Here is a 13929-nt window from a genome sequence, read left to right as displayed (position 1 = left end):
CTTCTAGTCTATTAGTGATGCTAATTACTCTCCTCCTGCATTTTCAACCTCTCTAGTAGTTCCTTACCATCACCCTATAAATATGCTTATACTATACACTTTTACTTTCTTTTCTTTTTTTTTTTTTTTTTTTTGGTTAGTTTTTCTATATACTATATACTTTTAAAGGAAAAAAGAGGAGAGAAGACTTGGGCGGGGGGAGGGTGGAGAAGGGAGAAAGAAAAGAAGAGAAGAAAAAATAACAGAAAAGAAAAAAGGGAGAAATACTCTCAGTTAGGTCTCCTGTCTACAGCTAAGCTAAGGACTGGCCTATCCAGATAATGCATAGTAATCTCCTTTTCTTAGCAGCCTTAATTCCATTTGGAATTTTAATTCCCCTTTTCCATGTAACCTAACATATTCACAAATTCCAGGGATTAGGACAAGGACATGGAGGCGGGTGTGGGGGGAGGGGGGACAACAGTATTCTACCTACCACAGATGCTAAAACTGGTAACAAGATATTTACATATACCACAGTATCTCCCTATACGATTCTGACTAATAAAGGAAAAATAGAAAATTAAAAAAGAAAATTAATTACCATTTTGATAATTACATTATGATTATATAAGAAAATATTAATATCTTTGTTTTCAAGAAATACAGAATAAAATATTCCAGAGTAACTTACTTCTTCCTAAATAATTTATTCTCAAACAGTTCAGAAAGAAATTATATATACATAGATATCTACACACATGCACAAATACACACATATAGAGAATAGCTACAGGAATTCTTTGTATGATCCTTGAAACTTTAAGAGAAAAAAGTCCAATTATTGGCACAGCTCATAAACAAAAAGCATAAGAAAACAAGATAATTGTGGAGAAGAAATTTCATATGAAGTTTAAGTCAAGGTAGTAGGAACTGTTCAGTCTAGAAAATCGAAGAGTGAGAGGAAATACAACTGAAGACATTCACTAGAACTAGAGGGAAAAATTTAATTTTTTAAAAAGCTATTAAAAGGAAATGTCTTCTTACTAACTAAGTGAACTTATCACTCTAAAAGTTTACATAAACTAAATGGTGGCATAAATAAAAACAAATTTCAGAATGAAGTAGACCAATTCATTCATAGCAGTATTAAGGAATACTATATTTTGGCACATATTTCTAAACTTTAGAATTTGATATCAAAGAAGGCAAAAATGTTGCCTTTTGGTGTGATAGAAACATCCCTGAACTGGACAGTCAGTAAACTTAATCATTAATAAATATATTACTTTTAACATTCTTAACCTACACCTACATATAGTTCTAGTTCAAGAGAATTACCTACTTAAGGGAATTAAAATCTTAAAACGAAAGTGTTTTAGTAGTTTCAGACAATCTATTATCATAAAGTAATGCTTTTAGCATATATAACTAGAATGTACAAAGGACAATAGCTTTGAGAAAGCATATCTAATAGATAAATTATTTATACTTACCTGTTACTTCTTTTAACTGATTTGTTCTGCCATGGTGGATCTATCACAATTACATCATATGTTTTCTTACCTGAAAACAAAGAGACAATTTCAGAAAATATCTTCTATATGTATCACTTTAAAAACTAAACATATTCTGAGACTTCCTGGCGGTACAGTGGTTGGGACTCTGCACTTCCACTGCAGGGGGCATGGGTTCCATCCCTAGTTGGGGAACTAAGATCCCACGTGCCACATGGCCAAAAAAAAAAAAAAACTAAACATGTTCTTCAACAATGAAGTGCATTTACTACAGACACAAATATACTGGAATGCAAGAAAAGGATATGTGGCATTTATTCAAATAATTTATCTAAAAAAATTAAGAGATTCCCCTTATAATTTAGTACCTCTGGGATTTTAACATAATTTCACCTATTGCAGAGACTTCCTAAAAATAACTACAGCTCCCTTAGCTAGACATCAATGATTTATAAATGTCCTATAAGTCTTGGTAGCCATATTAACATGGTCCTTTCAAGCCTAGATAGGGTAGGTGTGGTTTATTTGCTTTTGTTTTTCAACTTTTTACATGAAATAAAACTTGTCTTTTAACTGATATATTGACCACAACAAAATGTCCCCTATTGTCTACTAGTGCCCTTTTCTCTGGACCAGGATCACACATTGCATTCAGTTGCCATGTCTCCTAAATTTCCTCCAATCTGGGAAAGTTCCTCAGTCTTTCTTTGTCTTTTATGACCTTGATACTTTTGAAGACTACTGGCTAGTCATTTTATAGTATGTCCCTCAAGGTTGGGTTTGGTATTTCCTCGTGATTAAATTTAGGCTCTTTATTTTTGGCAAGAGTACCACCATGCCCTTATCAGAGCAACATTATCAGGAAACACAGTGTCAAAATGTCTCATTATTCGTGATACTACCTTTGATTATTTGGTTAAAATGCTGTCAGCCAAGTTTCTCCAGTTTTACCTTTGTAATTAATAAGTATTTTGCAGGGAGATATTTTAAGACTGTGCAAATAACCTGCATCTCATCTTTTCATCCACTATTTTGACACCCAAATACTATGATGTGTGCCAAATGGAAATTTTCTAGTTACATCATTCTACCTATATTTATTAATTGGAATTTTACTGTGAGGAAGAGCTGTCCCTTTTCCTTTTATAAACAGAGGTATATTTTTGTAAATGTACAATCTCATAGGTGATCAAAAGAATGCAATTTAAAATAAGGAAGTGATGGTTTTTAAACTATTAGAGTAACAAAGATCAAAAAGAATGGGGAAAAATGTTCAAATATAGAATGATTTTCTCATTAATTTGTTATCTTGTCATTTACCCTGAAGAATTTATGACACTGTGACATGAATAACCAATCATTTATAAGACGGTTTGAAAGTAATTAAAAGAAGCTTTTCATTAGTAAGCTATGTTATGTTAATAATGTAAAATTTTGCTTAAAAATGTCCAAATAACATTAAACAGCAGATTAAATTCAATTTGATCAATATACCTCTTATCTACATCATCCCTTAGACTATTATAAGTTATAATTTGTTAGAAACATATAAATCACTGAGCTAAGCTCATGATGCAGATTATCTCATCTAATCCCCAAAATTACCCTTGGAAGTAGGTATTATCATATCCATTTTATAAACTAGGAAACTGAGGCTCAGTTTTGTGAAGTGCCTAAAGACTCATAGTTAAGCTTCAGAACCTAAATTCAAATTCAGGTGTATATGACTCTGGACTTAAATATCTAAATTTTTAACTTTATACAGGAAAATATTTTGAGAAACTTTAGATAATAGACTTGAACAGTAGCTTAAAATGTAACCTAAAAGGCTAGGAATGGTTTGGGAATTAACATTTGTATATGAAGTGTTTCTACTTTGCTATGAATAAAAGCTAAATAAAGTTATTTGGTCAACCCCAACTGTACCCTGAATTACTAAGTACAGAACAGTAACTATGTTTACTCTCTTGGGGGCTAGTTAAGTTTTCGACCCTTTGTTTGTAATAAGAATTTTTTTAATTTTTAAGACAGAAGTCAGCACTTTAAAATTGAATTTAAAAGAAAAAATATACTGAGAAAATTAAGTGTTTACCCTATCACAAAATGCTGGTGCTCATTCAACATTCAGACTTGTTCTTGACTTCTGAGGCCACAAAAAAATTATCTTTTTCTAATAATGAACATAATAATTACTTACAGCTCAGAAGCGGGTACATACAAGAAATGTCAGACAAAAGAAAACTGCTTTTTGGTGGCAGCAGGTATTTCTGTCCCATTAAAGTAATCATTTTTGTAAAGTTAGAGTTGTTTTCAACAATCCGTGAAAATAAATCCTGCTCTGTAACAGATATATCATCTTCCATCAATTGTAACGTCTGAAGTTCCATTTCATTCAGAGAAGGCAAGTGCTTTGCCATTTCACATAATTCTGACAAACTGCAGGTGTCAAGTGGTAAAGTAATGGGCTCACTATACTTCTCCCGTTTTTCATAAAGTGGATGAAGAAAGCCACTTTTGAGACCTTCTTGTATTAACTGTGAAGATCCATCCAAAATCAGCCCCCTGATCTGTAAGAGAATTTTTTTAAGTACATTAAAAAGTCACTGACATTAAAACAATTTTCTAAATAATAAAGTTCCTACTATGCTTTGAATATTTCAACTCTTAGATTAAAATCAACATCCTTAATGCTTACAGGAAAATAACTTTATACTACAAAAAAAGTTAGAAAGTGTGAATATACCTTTGAAATGCTATTTCTTAAGTGTGGAATGAAACAAATCTCATAAACTCACTGAAAATTAACTAACCAAACAATATAGTGAATACGTAGAAAATGTATCCTTAAAACTTTATAAGATAAATTTGATAATGTTTCTAAAAGAAAGTGGAATTTCTACTTCATAAAAAGAATTAAGGGAATTCCCTGGCAGTCCAGTGGTTAGGTCTCCATGCTTTCACTGCCAAGGGCACGGGTTCAGTCCCTGGTCAGGGAACTAAGATCCCGCAAGCTGTACAGTGTGGCCAAAAAAAAAAAAAAGAATTAAGTTTAAATCACATTTAATCTTAAATTTTTCTAGTAACTTAATTTTTTACATATTTATTTATTTACTTACTTACTTATTTGGCTGCGCCAGGTCTTAGTTGCAGCACGCAGGATCTTCACTGCAGCATATGAGATCTTTAGTTGCAGCATGTGGGATCTAGTTCCCTGACCAGGGATTGAACCCAGGCCCCCTGCATTGGGAGCATGGAGTCTTAGCCACTGAACCACCAGGGAAGTCCCCCTAGTAATTTAATTTTAAAATAAATATACCTTTGATTTTATAAAATATAGCTTGAATTGTAAAAAAAAAAAAAAAGAAAGAAAAGAATTAACTCTATAAAATGAATATAAAACAAAGGTTTTCAATAATACAACCAAAATAATTATAAAATTAAAAGCCAAGTTCTGCTTCTGGACAAGATGGAGTACCTTTAATCTGAAATTACTTTTAAAAAATTATTTTTAAAAAACGGTTTTCAGACCTTGGATGGATGTCAAGCAGTGTAGAACAGTAGTCCCTAAAAAAGGAAAAACCAGTTGCTCCAGCTTACTGCCTTGAGAAAATTTCTAGGTATCAGTACAGGAAAGAGACCCATTCAGAGTCCAGCAGTCTCTCTGAGTCAAGGAGATAGAGCTGGGGGTCTGGAAAGGCCAAGGCAGCTAGAGTTTGCAGGGCAGGATACCAGAGAGGAGAGAGCTGCACAGACAGAGAGCTCTTGAGAGCTGCAGAGGGTCAAGTCTCCAGCTGAGTAATGATCAGCACATGTATGTGATGAAATACCCAAGGTCAGGGAAAGAACCAGATAAAATGATCAGAGGGAGAAATCCCCAGAGTTCACACAGGGCTTGTGCAGCCCATTTTTAAAGATTAGGAAAAAAAAGTAGAAAGGGATATTAAGGCACTCATTATAACCATATTCATATGTTCAAAAATGTAAAGAAAAAATGAACCTGTTAAGAAGAAATAGGGAAACCATAAGAAAAGACCAAACTGAGTGTCTAGAGATTAAAAACTACAATGCACAAGTGAAAAATACACTACATTGGAATTACAGCAGATTAGACACTGAAGAAGAAAAGGTTAATGCACTTTAAAACAATGCAATAAAAGTGCCCAAAATGAAGGGGACAGAAAATATATTTGAGGAGATAACAGCCAAAAATTTCTAAATTTGTTGAAGACTAAGTATTCACAGATCCAAGAAGATCAACAAATGGAGGAGGAGGAAGAGTAGGAAGAGAAAACTACATTAAGGAACATCACAATTAAATTGCTGAAAACGCTCAAAGCAGCCAGAGACTTCCACTTCCAACCAAGATGGAGTAATAGGGACAAAAGCCTTCAAGACACTGGACATCAGGCAACAAAGGAGAGTGAAAGAAATCATAGGTAAGCCCTTTGACTGCCCCAGCTAACTGCCTGGAGATTTTCCAAGGCACAGGAAGAATCTGGGCAGAGTCTAGAAGAAATCCAGAGTTGAGGAGACAGAGCTGAGAATACGGGGAGGCCAAGACAGAGTACCCAGGAGAGTATCAGAGAGGAAAGAGCTGTACAGAGAGAACTCTGTAGATCTGCAGGTAGTCACACTGGAGAAATTCCCCTAAATACTGACCACTCCAAGTGTGTGGGGGAACTATCCAAGGCCAAGAAAAGAACCACCCAAGAGGACCAAAAGAAACAGTGTCTTGAGCTCTCACAGGGCCAAGAATAGTACCTGTTTCCAACACTCAGACCAGAAAACATCATGATTCACAGGGCAATTGGAGGACATTTCACCATGGGTCTCTCTGTGTGAGCAGAGGCACGGATAGCTTTTCTTCCAGAATAAATTTTCAAGGTGTTGGTTTGTAACCTCAAGAGCTTCCCAGGTGAAATCTGAAACTGGCCCCCGTACACAGAGGGCAAGGAGAGACCAAAGAAAAGAGGCAGACCACTCTAGATGGGAAGATGGCAGGTTTAACAACAAGAGAACTTACAAACGAGGCTTGTCTTGGGAGGCTGCAAGACAAGTAGATCTCTGTACCTGTCTCCCAGAATCCTAAAAGTTTATACAGAGTTCTTAACTGGGTTCAGTCACATACACAGTCCAGATAGTCTCAACAACAGCTTACTCTCTCAAGGCTATGTCCTTGAAAACAGCTCCCATTGTGGGAACAGTGGGCAGAGTGTACAGTCCAAAGACAAAGGAGGGGTGAGGAGCCTCCAAGTGTCCAGGTCAACCAGTGGTCATATCCCCAAGATCAGTTCCTCCAACACAAGGATATTCATATAGCATGGAAGACAGAGATCATGTCTCCCTCCAAGCCAGAAGGCAGATCTGTTTGCTGTCCAGGTTAATAAAGGCTCACTCTGGGACAAAAGGTTGGACAGGTTTGTTTGCAACCCATTTTAAAAAACTGGGGTTCCCTAACCTTGGGGTTCTTTAGCTATGAACCAAATCTACTGCATGCAGAGCATACACCAAGGCTCCTTGGTATTGTCCCCATGGAGTACAAGGGAAGTCTATGAACAAAAAGTATATGCTTCCTGCTATGCAGGGAGCAGTAAACTCCTTATTTTAATAAAATCTTAGGTCTAAATCTATTTTAATAAAATCTGAGACCTAAACTTGCTAACTTGTTAGCTTCCAAATAGAGTAAAATCTCAGACAGTTCATCCCAGTTCTTGACAGGGGTATTGGGTAGATAACAGATTTTGTGTCAGTAAAAAGGAATAATCAGCCTTAGTCTAAAAACATCATTCTAAACTCACCTAAGAAAAATCTACCCAGTAATTGTTAGACCAATTAAACCAAAAATCTATAAAGACATAGAAGTTCTGAACAACACTACCAACTTAACCTGACATTCATAGAACACTGCATCCAACAACTATAGAATACGTATTCAAAAATACATTAAAAATAGCACACAATACAGTCACAAAGGTAATTCATATGCTGGACTATAAAGCAAGGCTCGATACATTTAAAAGGATTGAAATCATCAGAGTATATATTCTTATACCCCAACGGATTTAAGTTAGAAATCAATAACAAGAAGATATCAAGATAAACCCCAAATATCTGGGAATGAAACAGCAGACTTCTAAATAATTCATATAGGTCAAAGATAAAATCACAGAGGAAATTAGAAAATATTTTGAAGTGAATGAAAGTGAAAATACAAAATATCAAAATATGTGGAATGCAACTAAAGCAATGATTCAAGGCAAACTTATAGCTTTAAGTGCTTATATTTTAAAAAATCTAAATTCACTGACAAAAGCTTCTACTTTAAGAAGTTAGAAAAAGAGCAAAGTAAACCAAAAGGAAGAAAATAATAGAGAACAGATATCAACAAAATAGATAGACAGTAAAGAAAATTAACTAAGTTAAAAGCTGGTTCTTTGAATATACTTGACATCAGTTCATGTGTCTGATAAGGGATTGATATCCAGAATATAAAAGAACTCCTAGGGAATTCCCTGGCGGTCCAGTGGTTAGGACTCCAAGCTTTCACTGCCAAGGGCGCAGGTTCGATCCCTAGTCAGGGAACTAAGATCCCAAAAGCCGTGCAGTGCGGCCAAAAAAAAGAACAAAACTCCTAGAACTCAATAACAACATCAAAAACCCAATTTAAAAATGAGTGAAGGACATGAATAGGGACATGAACAGACATTTCTCCAAAAAAGACATACAAACGGCCAACAGCACATAAAAATATGCTCAACATCATAAATCATCAGAAGAATGCATATCAAAACCACAGTGAAACACCACTCACATCCATTAGAATGGCTGTTAAAAAAACAAAAACAGAAAATAAGTGCTGACATGGATATGGAGAAACTGGAAACCCTTATGCATTGCTGGTGGGAATGTAAAATGGTACAACCACTGTGGAAGACAATAAGGCAGTTCCTCAAAAAATTAGAATTATTATATGATCCAATAATTCCACTTCTGGGTATATTCCCCAAAAAACTGAAAGCAGGGACTGGAACTGATATTTGTACACTCATGTTCATAGCAGCATTATTCACAATAGCTAAAAGGTGGAAACATCCCAAATGTCCATTTACAAAAATATATATAAATAGGCACTTCCCTGTTGGGGGAAAAAAAATCATTCAGGAGATAAATAACGGTGATGGTTACAAAACAATGTGAATGTACTCAGTACAACTGAATTGTACACCTAAAAATGGTTAAAGTGGTAAATTTTATTTTATGTATATTTTGCCACAGTAAAAAAAAAAAAAAGAAAAGCTACAAAAAAAAGCTGGTTCTTTGAAAAAACAACAACAACAAAATAACAAGCCCCTGGCAAGAAAAGGAAAGAATACAAATCACCAACATCAGGAATGAAAAGGGGTATCACTTATCATCACAAATCCTACAGACATTAAAAGCATTATAAGAGAATACTATGAACGACTTCATGCCAATAAATTTGACAAGTTGGATGAAACAAATTTCTTAGAAAATACAACTTGCCAAAATTGACATAAGCAAAAGCAGAAAATCTGAAAATCTCTGTTATCTATTAAAGAACCTTATATTGTTCCTAAAAACCTTCCCCAAAAGGAAACTCCAGGCCTAGATAATTTCACTGGTGAATTATTTCAAATATTCAAGGATGAAAAAACACTGACCCTATGAAAACTTCAACAAAGAATGTATAGCAGATGGATGTATATGGATGTATAGCAAATGAAAAGATTCTCAACATTATTAGTCATTAAGGAAATGCAAGTTAAAACCTCAATAAAATACCACTACACACTTAAAAGAATTCCTAAAATCAAAAATTTGATGATATCAATGCTAGTGAGGATATGAAGCAAAGAGAGCTCTCATACTTTGCTGGTGGGAAATGCAAAACAGTACAACTACTTTGGAAAGCAATTTGGCATTTTTTTATGGATAAATATAACATTAACCATCAAACCAAAAAAAACCATTCCAACATGGAAATTTAAAACTCTATTACAAACAACTCTTAAGCAAATCTCTAGAAAACCATGATATATCAATGAAATATCACATCATGACAATTACAACACAACATATCAGAACCTATGGTATGCTGCAGTGCCCCGAGAAAAAAATCATAACATTGAATACTTCCATCCAAAAAAAAAAAGAAGAAAAAAAAATGAACTAAGACAACTCAAAAAGTCAAAAAAAGAGAAAAGCAGAAGGAATAAATTAAAATGGATTAAAGCAGAAATAAGTTAGACATTTTTAAGGTAAATTAATTTCAAAAACAACTAATAAATTAGGCAAAGCATTAACTAATCTATCAAGGAAAAGGGAGTAAACATACAACATAAATAGTGAAGGCAAAATAACCATAGAAACAGACTATGCATAAACAAATTTGAAAAATTAGATGAAATGGATAATATTCTAAGATAACATAATTTACCAAGGTTGACTACAAAAGAATTTTTTCTAATCTAAAATTGATTTCCAAAGAGGAAAAAGGAAAAGCTGTCAAAGAAGTATCCCCACAAAAAAGCAACGTACTGAGATGGATGCAAAGGGGAGCTCTACCAAACTTTTAAAGAACAGATTACTCCAGAGAATTGGGGAGAAAAAAAGAAAAACTTCCAACACTGAAATATGTAAATATCTGTATATAATTATATATATAAAACAAAAAAATTAAATATATCAGACCAATCTCACTTACGACTGTTCCAAATAAAATAGTAGCAAACAAAATCCAGCAGAACATTTAAAAAATAATACATCATGGTCATTTGAAATATATACTACAAATGTAAGGTGGTTACATATGATTAAAAATCAAAGGAAAATATTAGGAGAAAAATCATCCATTCAATCTCCATAGATGCTTAAAAAACATTTGATAAAATTCAGTAACCACAGTTGATAATAACACTCATAAATAAGCATACACGGAAACTTCTTTAACATGCTATTTCCAACTCAGCCCAAAACCCAGTGGAGAGGAAATCATCTCCTACAAAGTCAGGGACAAGGATAGATACTCTCACAAATGTTACTTAATATTGTATCATATTTTCCAGCCTATACAATTAGAGAAGATAAATAAATTAGGGATATAATAATTACAGAGGTGTAAGTAAAACTATTAATATTTGCAAGAGTTATAATTATTACCTCAAAAATCAAGACATTCAATTTTTTTTTAATTAATGCTAGATCTATATAAAGAAAATTTTACAGACTAACAACAGAAACTTAAACAAATGAAAAGACACATTTATGTTTTGGAGTAGGATCACAACATCTTAAAGATGCTAATAGTAAATGTTTATAAATTTGATTGCCATAAAAATTCCAATAGGTTTTTTTTTCTAACCAGACACTAAAATTGATCCTAAAATTCATATGGGAAAATAAACAAAAAGCCCAGGAAAATTCTGTAAAAAGTAGCAATGAGAAGATGGCCCAGAGTTGGGGGTGGGGGGGTGGAGGGTGGGGAATAAGTACTACCAGATAGGATATTAAAACATATTCACATTATAAAATCTCAAAAGAGATTGGCAAATAAATAGTGAGACAAACAAATATGACTTAAAGTCCAGAAATAAACTCAAATACTTAGGTGAATTTAGTATATCAAGCATCTCATATAAGGAGGGAAAAACTGCATGAATAATGGTAGGACATATAGATAGTCAATTGGATCCATACCTCACACTGTATACCAGGATAAAGTCTAAATGGATCAAGATATAAATTTGAAGTAAAACCATAAATGTTCTAGAATAAAACATGGGAAATTATTTTAAAACCTTGAAGAATGAATACTTCTCTACTTATGATTCCAAAATTCAGAAGTCATAAAAGGAAAAAATGAATAAATTCAACTAAATGAAAATACAATATTGTCTGCATGGCAAAACAAACCCCAAAAAAATCATAATTAAAATTAAAATGACAAACTGGGAAAAATATACTTGTAATTTACATGATAGACAAAGACCTAATTTCCCTAGCATATAAAGAGCTCCTATAAATCAGTAAGAAAAAGAAGAATCCAATTTTTTTAAGTATGCAAAGGAAACAAACAGTTCACATAAGAGAAATACAAATGAATTTTAAACATACATTACAATGCATAACTACATTCATAATAAGAAATGCAAATTAAAGCCATACTAAAATACTATTTTTCAACTATTAGATTGGCAAACATCAAAAATGATAATATACTGTAATGGTGAGGATGTGGGAAAACAGGCAAAATTATACATTTCTGGTGTGCTAATAAGATGATACAATCTCCGTAGCAGCGATTTGGCAGTATCTATCAAAATGTTCAAACCCTCTGACCCAGAAATTTGACTTGTCGAAATTTATCCTGCAGATACCACACATAAATACAGAAAATGACATGTGCATACTATACCTAAATGTCAGCAATTAAAGATTAAGTAAATAAAAGTAGGAAAGACAATGAGATCTAAAACAATTTGTACCCTCTGTTTCCTCTCATTTCTTTAACTCCCAGATCTCAGTAACCTCTAAGTTCTAGAAATACATCCTTCATATTATTCACTTTCTTCTGCCACTATCTTAAGTTGTTTTACCTACTGACAGTAGGCTTTTATAACTCAGAAAATTTCTGGACTTAACCAATATAGCATAAGTTTACTTATGTTAAATATGTAAATGAGAAGTATATGAGATTTTAATAAAAATTGGTTTAAATTGTTCATTACAATAAAAGTAATGATAAATCACTCCACTGTTAAATTCTAACCTTGATCAAAATGATTGCTTGAGGGACTTCCCTGGTGGCGCAGTGGTTGAGAATTCGCCTGCCAATGCAGGGGACACGGGTTCAAGCACTGGTCCAGAAAGATCCCACATGCCGCAGAGCAACTAAGCCTGTGCGCCACAACTACTGAGCCTGCACTCTAGAGCCCGTGAGCCACAACTACTGAGCCCACAAGCCACAACTACTAAGCCCACGAGCCACAACTACTGAAGCCCGCACACCTAGAGCCCATGCTCCGCAACAAGAGAAGCCACCGCAATGAGAAGCCTGTGCACCATAATGAAGAGTAGCCCTGGCTCGCCACAACTAGAGGAAGCCCGGCAGCAGCAATTAAAACACAACATAGCCAAAAGTAAATATAAATAAATAAATAATAATATTTTTTTAATGACTGATTGATTTTTAAGAACATCCTTATTTATGTTGTCCATTTATTTATACTAGTTCACATTAAACTTCCAAAGTTATCAATGAATATTTTACACCGTACCTTTGTATGGTATTCCATAGCATCCAATTCACCTTGATTGAAAACAACACATCTCTTACGCTTCTAAAGAGTAAATTACAGGGAAAAAAATTATGTGGCCATCCATCAAAATAATGATATTTTGAAATATATTAGTACTTCTTTTTTCTTTATCACATTTTCCATATTGTGTATCTCATTCTTTAAGAGGTGATAATTAACTACTGAGGTCGAAATAAGTACAAAGAGTATGGACTGGGGAGGTAAGATTTCCCAAATAATAATAATCATTATTACAAACTTAATGGGTGATAAAAGGCCATGTAGGCATTATCTACTATTAGTAAGAACTAGTATGACATAATAAAATGGCACTGACATCCACAGAACACAAGGAAACTGTGACACTGTATGAGTCACCAGTGTCATCTATCAGTTGATATACGGTACAATTATTCTGAACTTTCTTAATTTCTACAACAAAAACAATTTGCAATGTCCTTTTAATAGATCTTTATATGTAATCTGAGGATTAGGTATAAATAAGATATATTAACACTGTTCTACATCTAACAACTCCATAGCAAAGAACATGTAAGTCTGCAATATAGAGCAGGGACTTTGTACTTTTCATTGCTGAAATCTCAGTGCCTACATGGTGGCATAACTCCTAGCAGGCTAACAACAAAAGTTCTTTGGCTGAATAAATACATGGACTCTCTATTACTTTCCTTATTCTAATTTTCAACATGCTTTCTTATTTAGTATCTTTCTTCCCCACTCAATTGTAAGATCTAAAAAAGGCAGAGATTATATTTATCTTGTTTCATCACTCTTTGTACAACAGCACATAGAAAGATCTCAAACATTTATTGGGAGAATAATGAATGTAATTCCTATCTCTAACAAAGAAAATATTAATGTAATCTATCTGAAATGGACTTTGTATAATCACCTCTGAGCTCTTCAAATACATAAAAAGTATTCAAGCATAATTAATTTGACTCTATATGGCATTCTCAAAACTTTTGATTGCACCAATGTGTATACAAATATATATACTTTAAGAATATATATTTTCCATAGTAGCTGTCTAATTTTATCACTAGAAATTTTTCAAAAATATCACCCTTCTTCCAAACATTTATTATACAAGC

At 33.6% G+C, this 13929-nt stretch overlaps 1 protein-coding gene across 2 annotated transcripts in view; it reads right to left on the bottom strand.

Annotated features, from left to right (window-relative positions):
• The window catches only part of METTL4 (methyltransferase 4, N6-adenosine), a 32215-nt gene that overhangs the window by 16789 nt on the left and 1497 nt on the right, over positions 1–13929 (bottom strand). For both annotated transcript variants that reach the window (XM_081252037.1, XM_081252038.1), the window contains exons 3-5: positions 12794–12856; positions 3694–4063; positions 1476–1545 (exon numbers count right to left, since the gene is read on the bottom strand). In XM_081252037.1, coding sequence (XP_081108163.1) covers positions 1476–1545; positions 3694–4063; positions 12794–12856 — 503 coding nt within the window. The remainder of the gene's footprint in view (positions 1–1475; positions 1546–3693; positions 4064–12793; positions 12857–13929) is intronic.

This window comes from Mesoplodon bidens (assembly GCF_964165515.1).
Source record: "Mesoplodon bidens genome assembly, chromosome: 13".
Classification (NCBI taxonomy): domain Eukaryota; kingdom Metazoa; phylum Chordata; class Mammalia; order Artiodactyla; family Ziphiidae; genus Mesoplodon; species Mesoplodon bidens.
The sequence above is the reverse complement of the archived record's forward strand: the minus strand, read 5'-3'. Positions and strand labels throughout refer to the sequence as shown.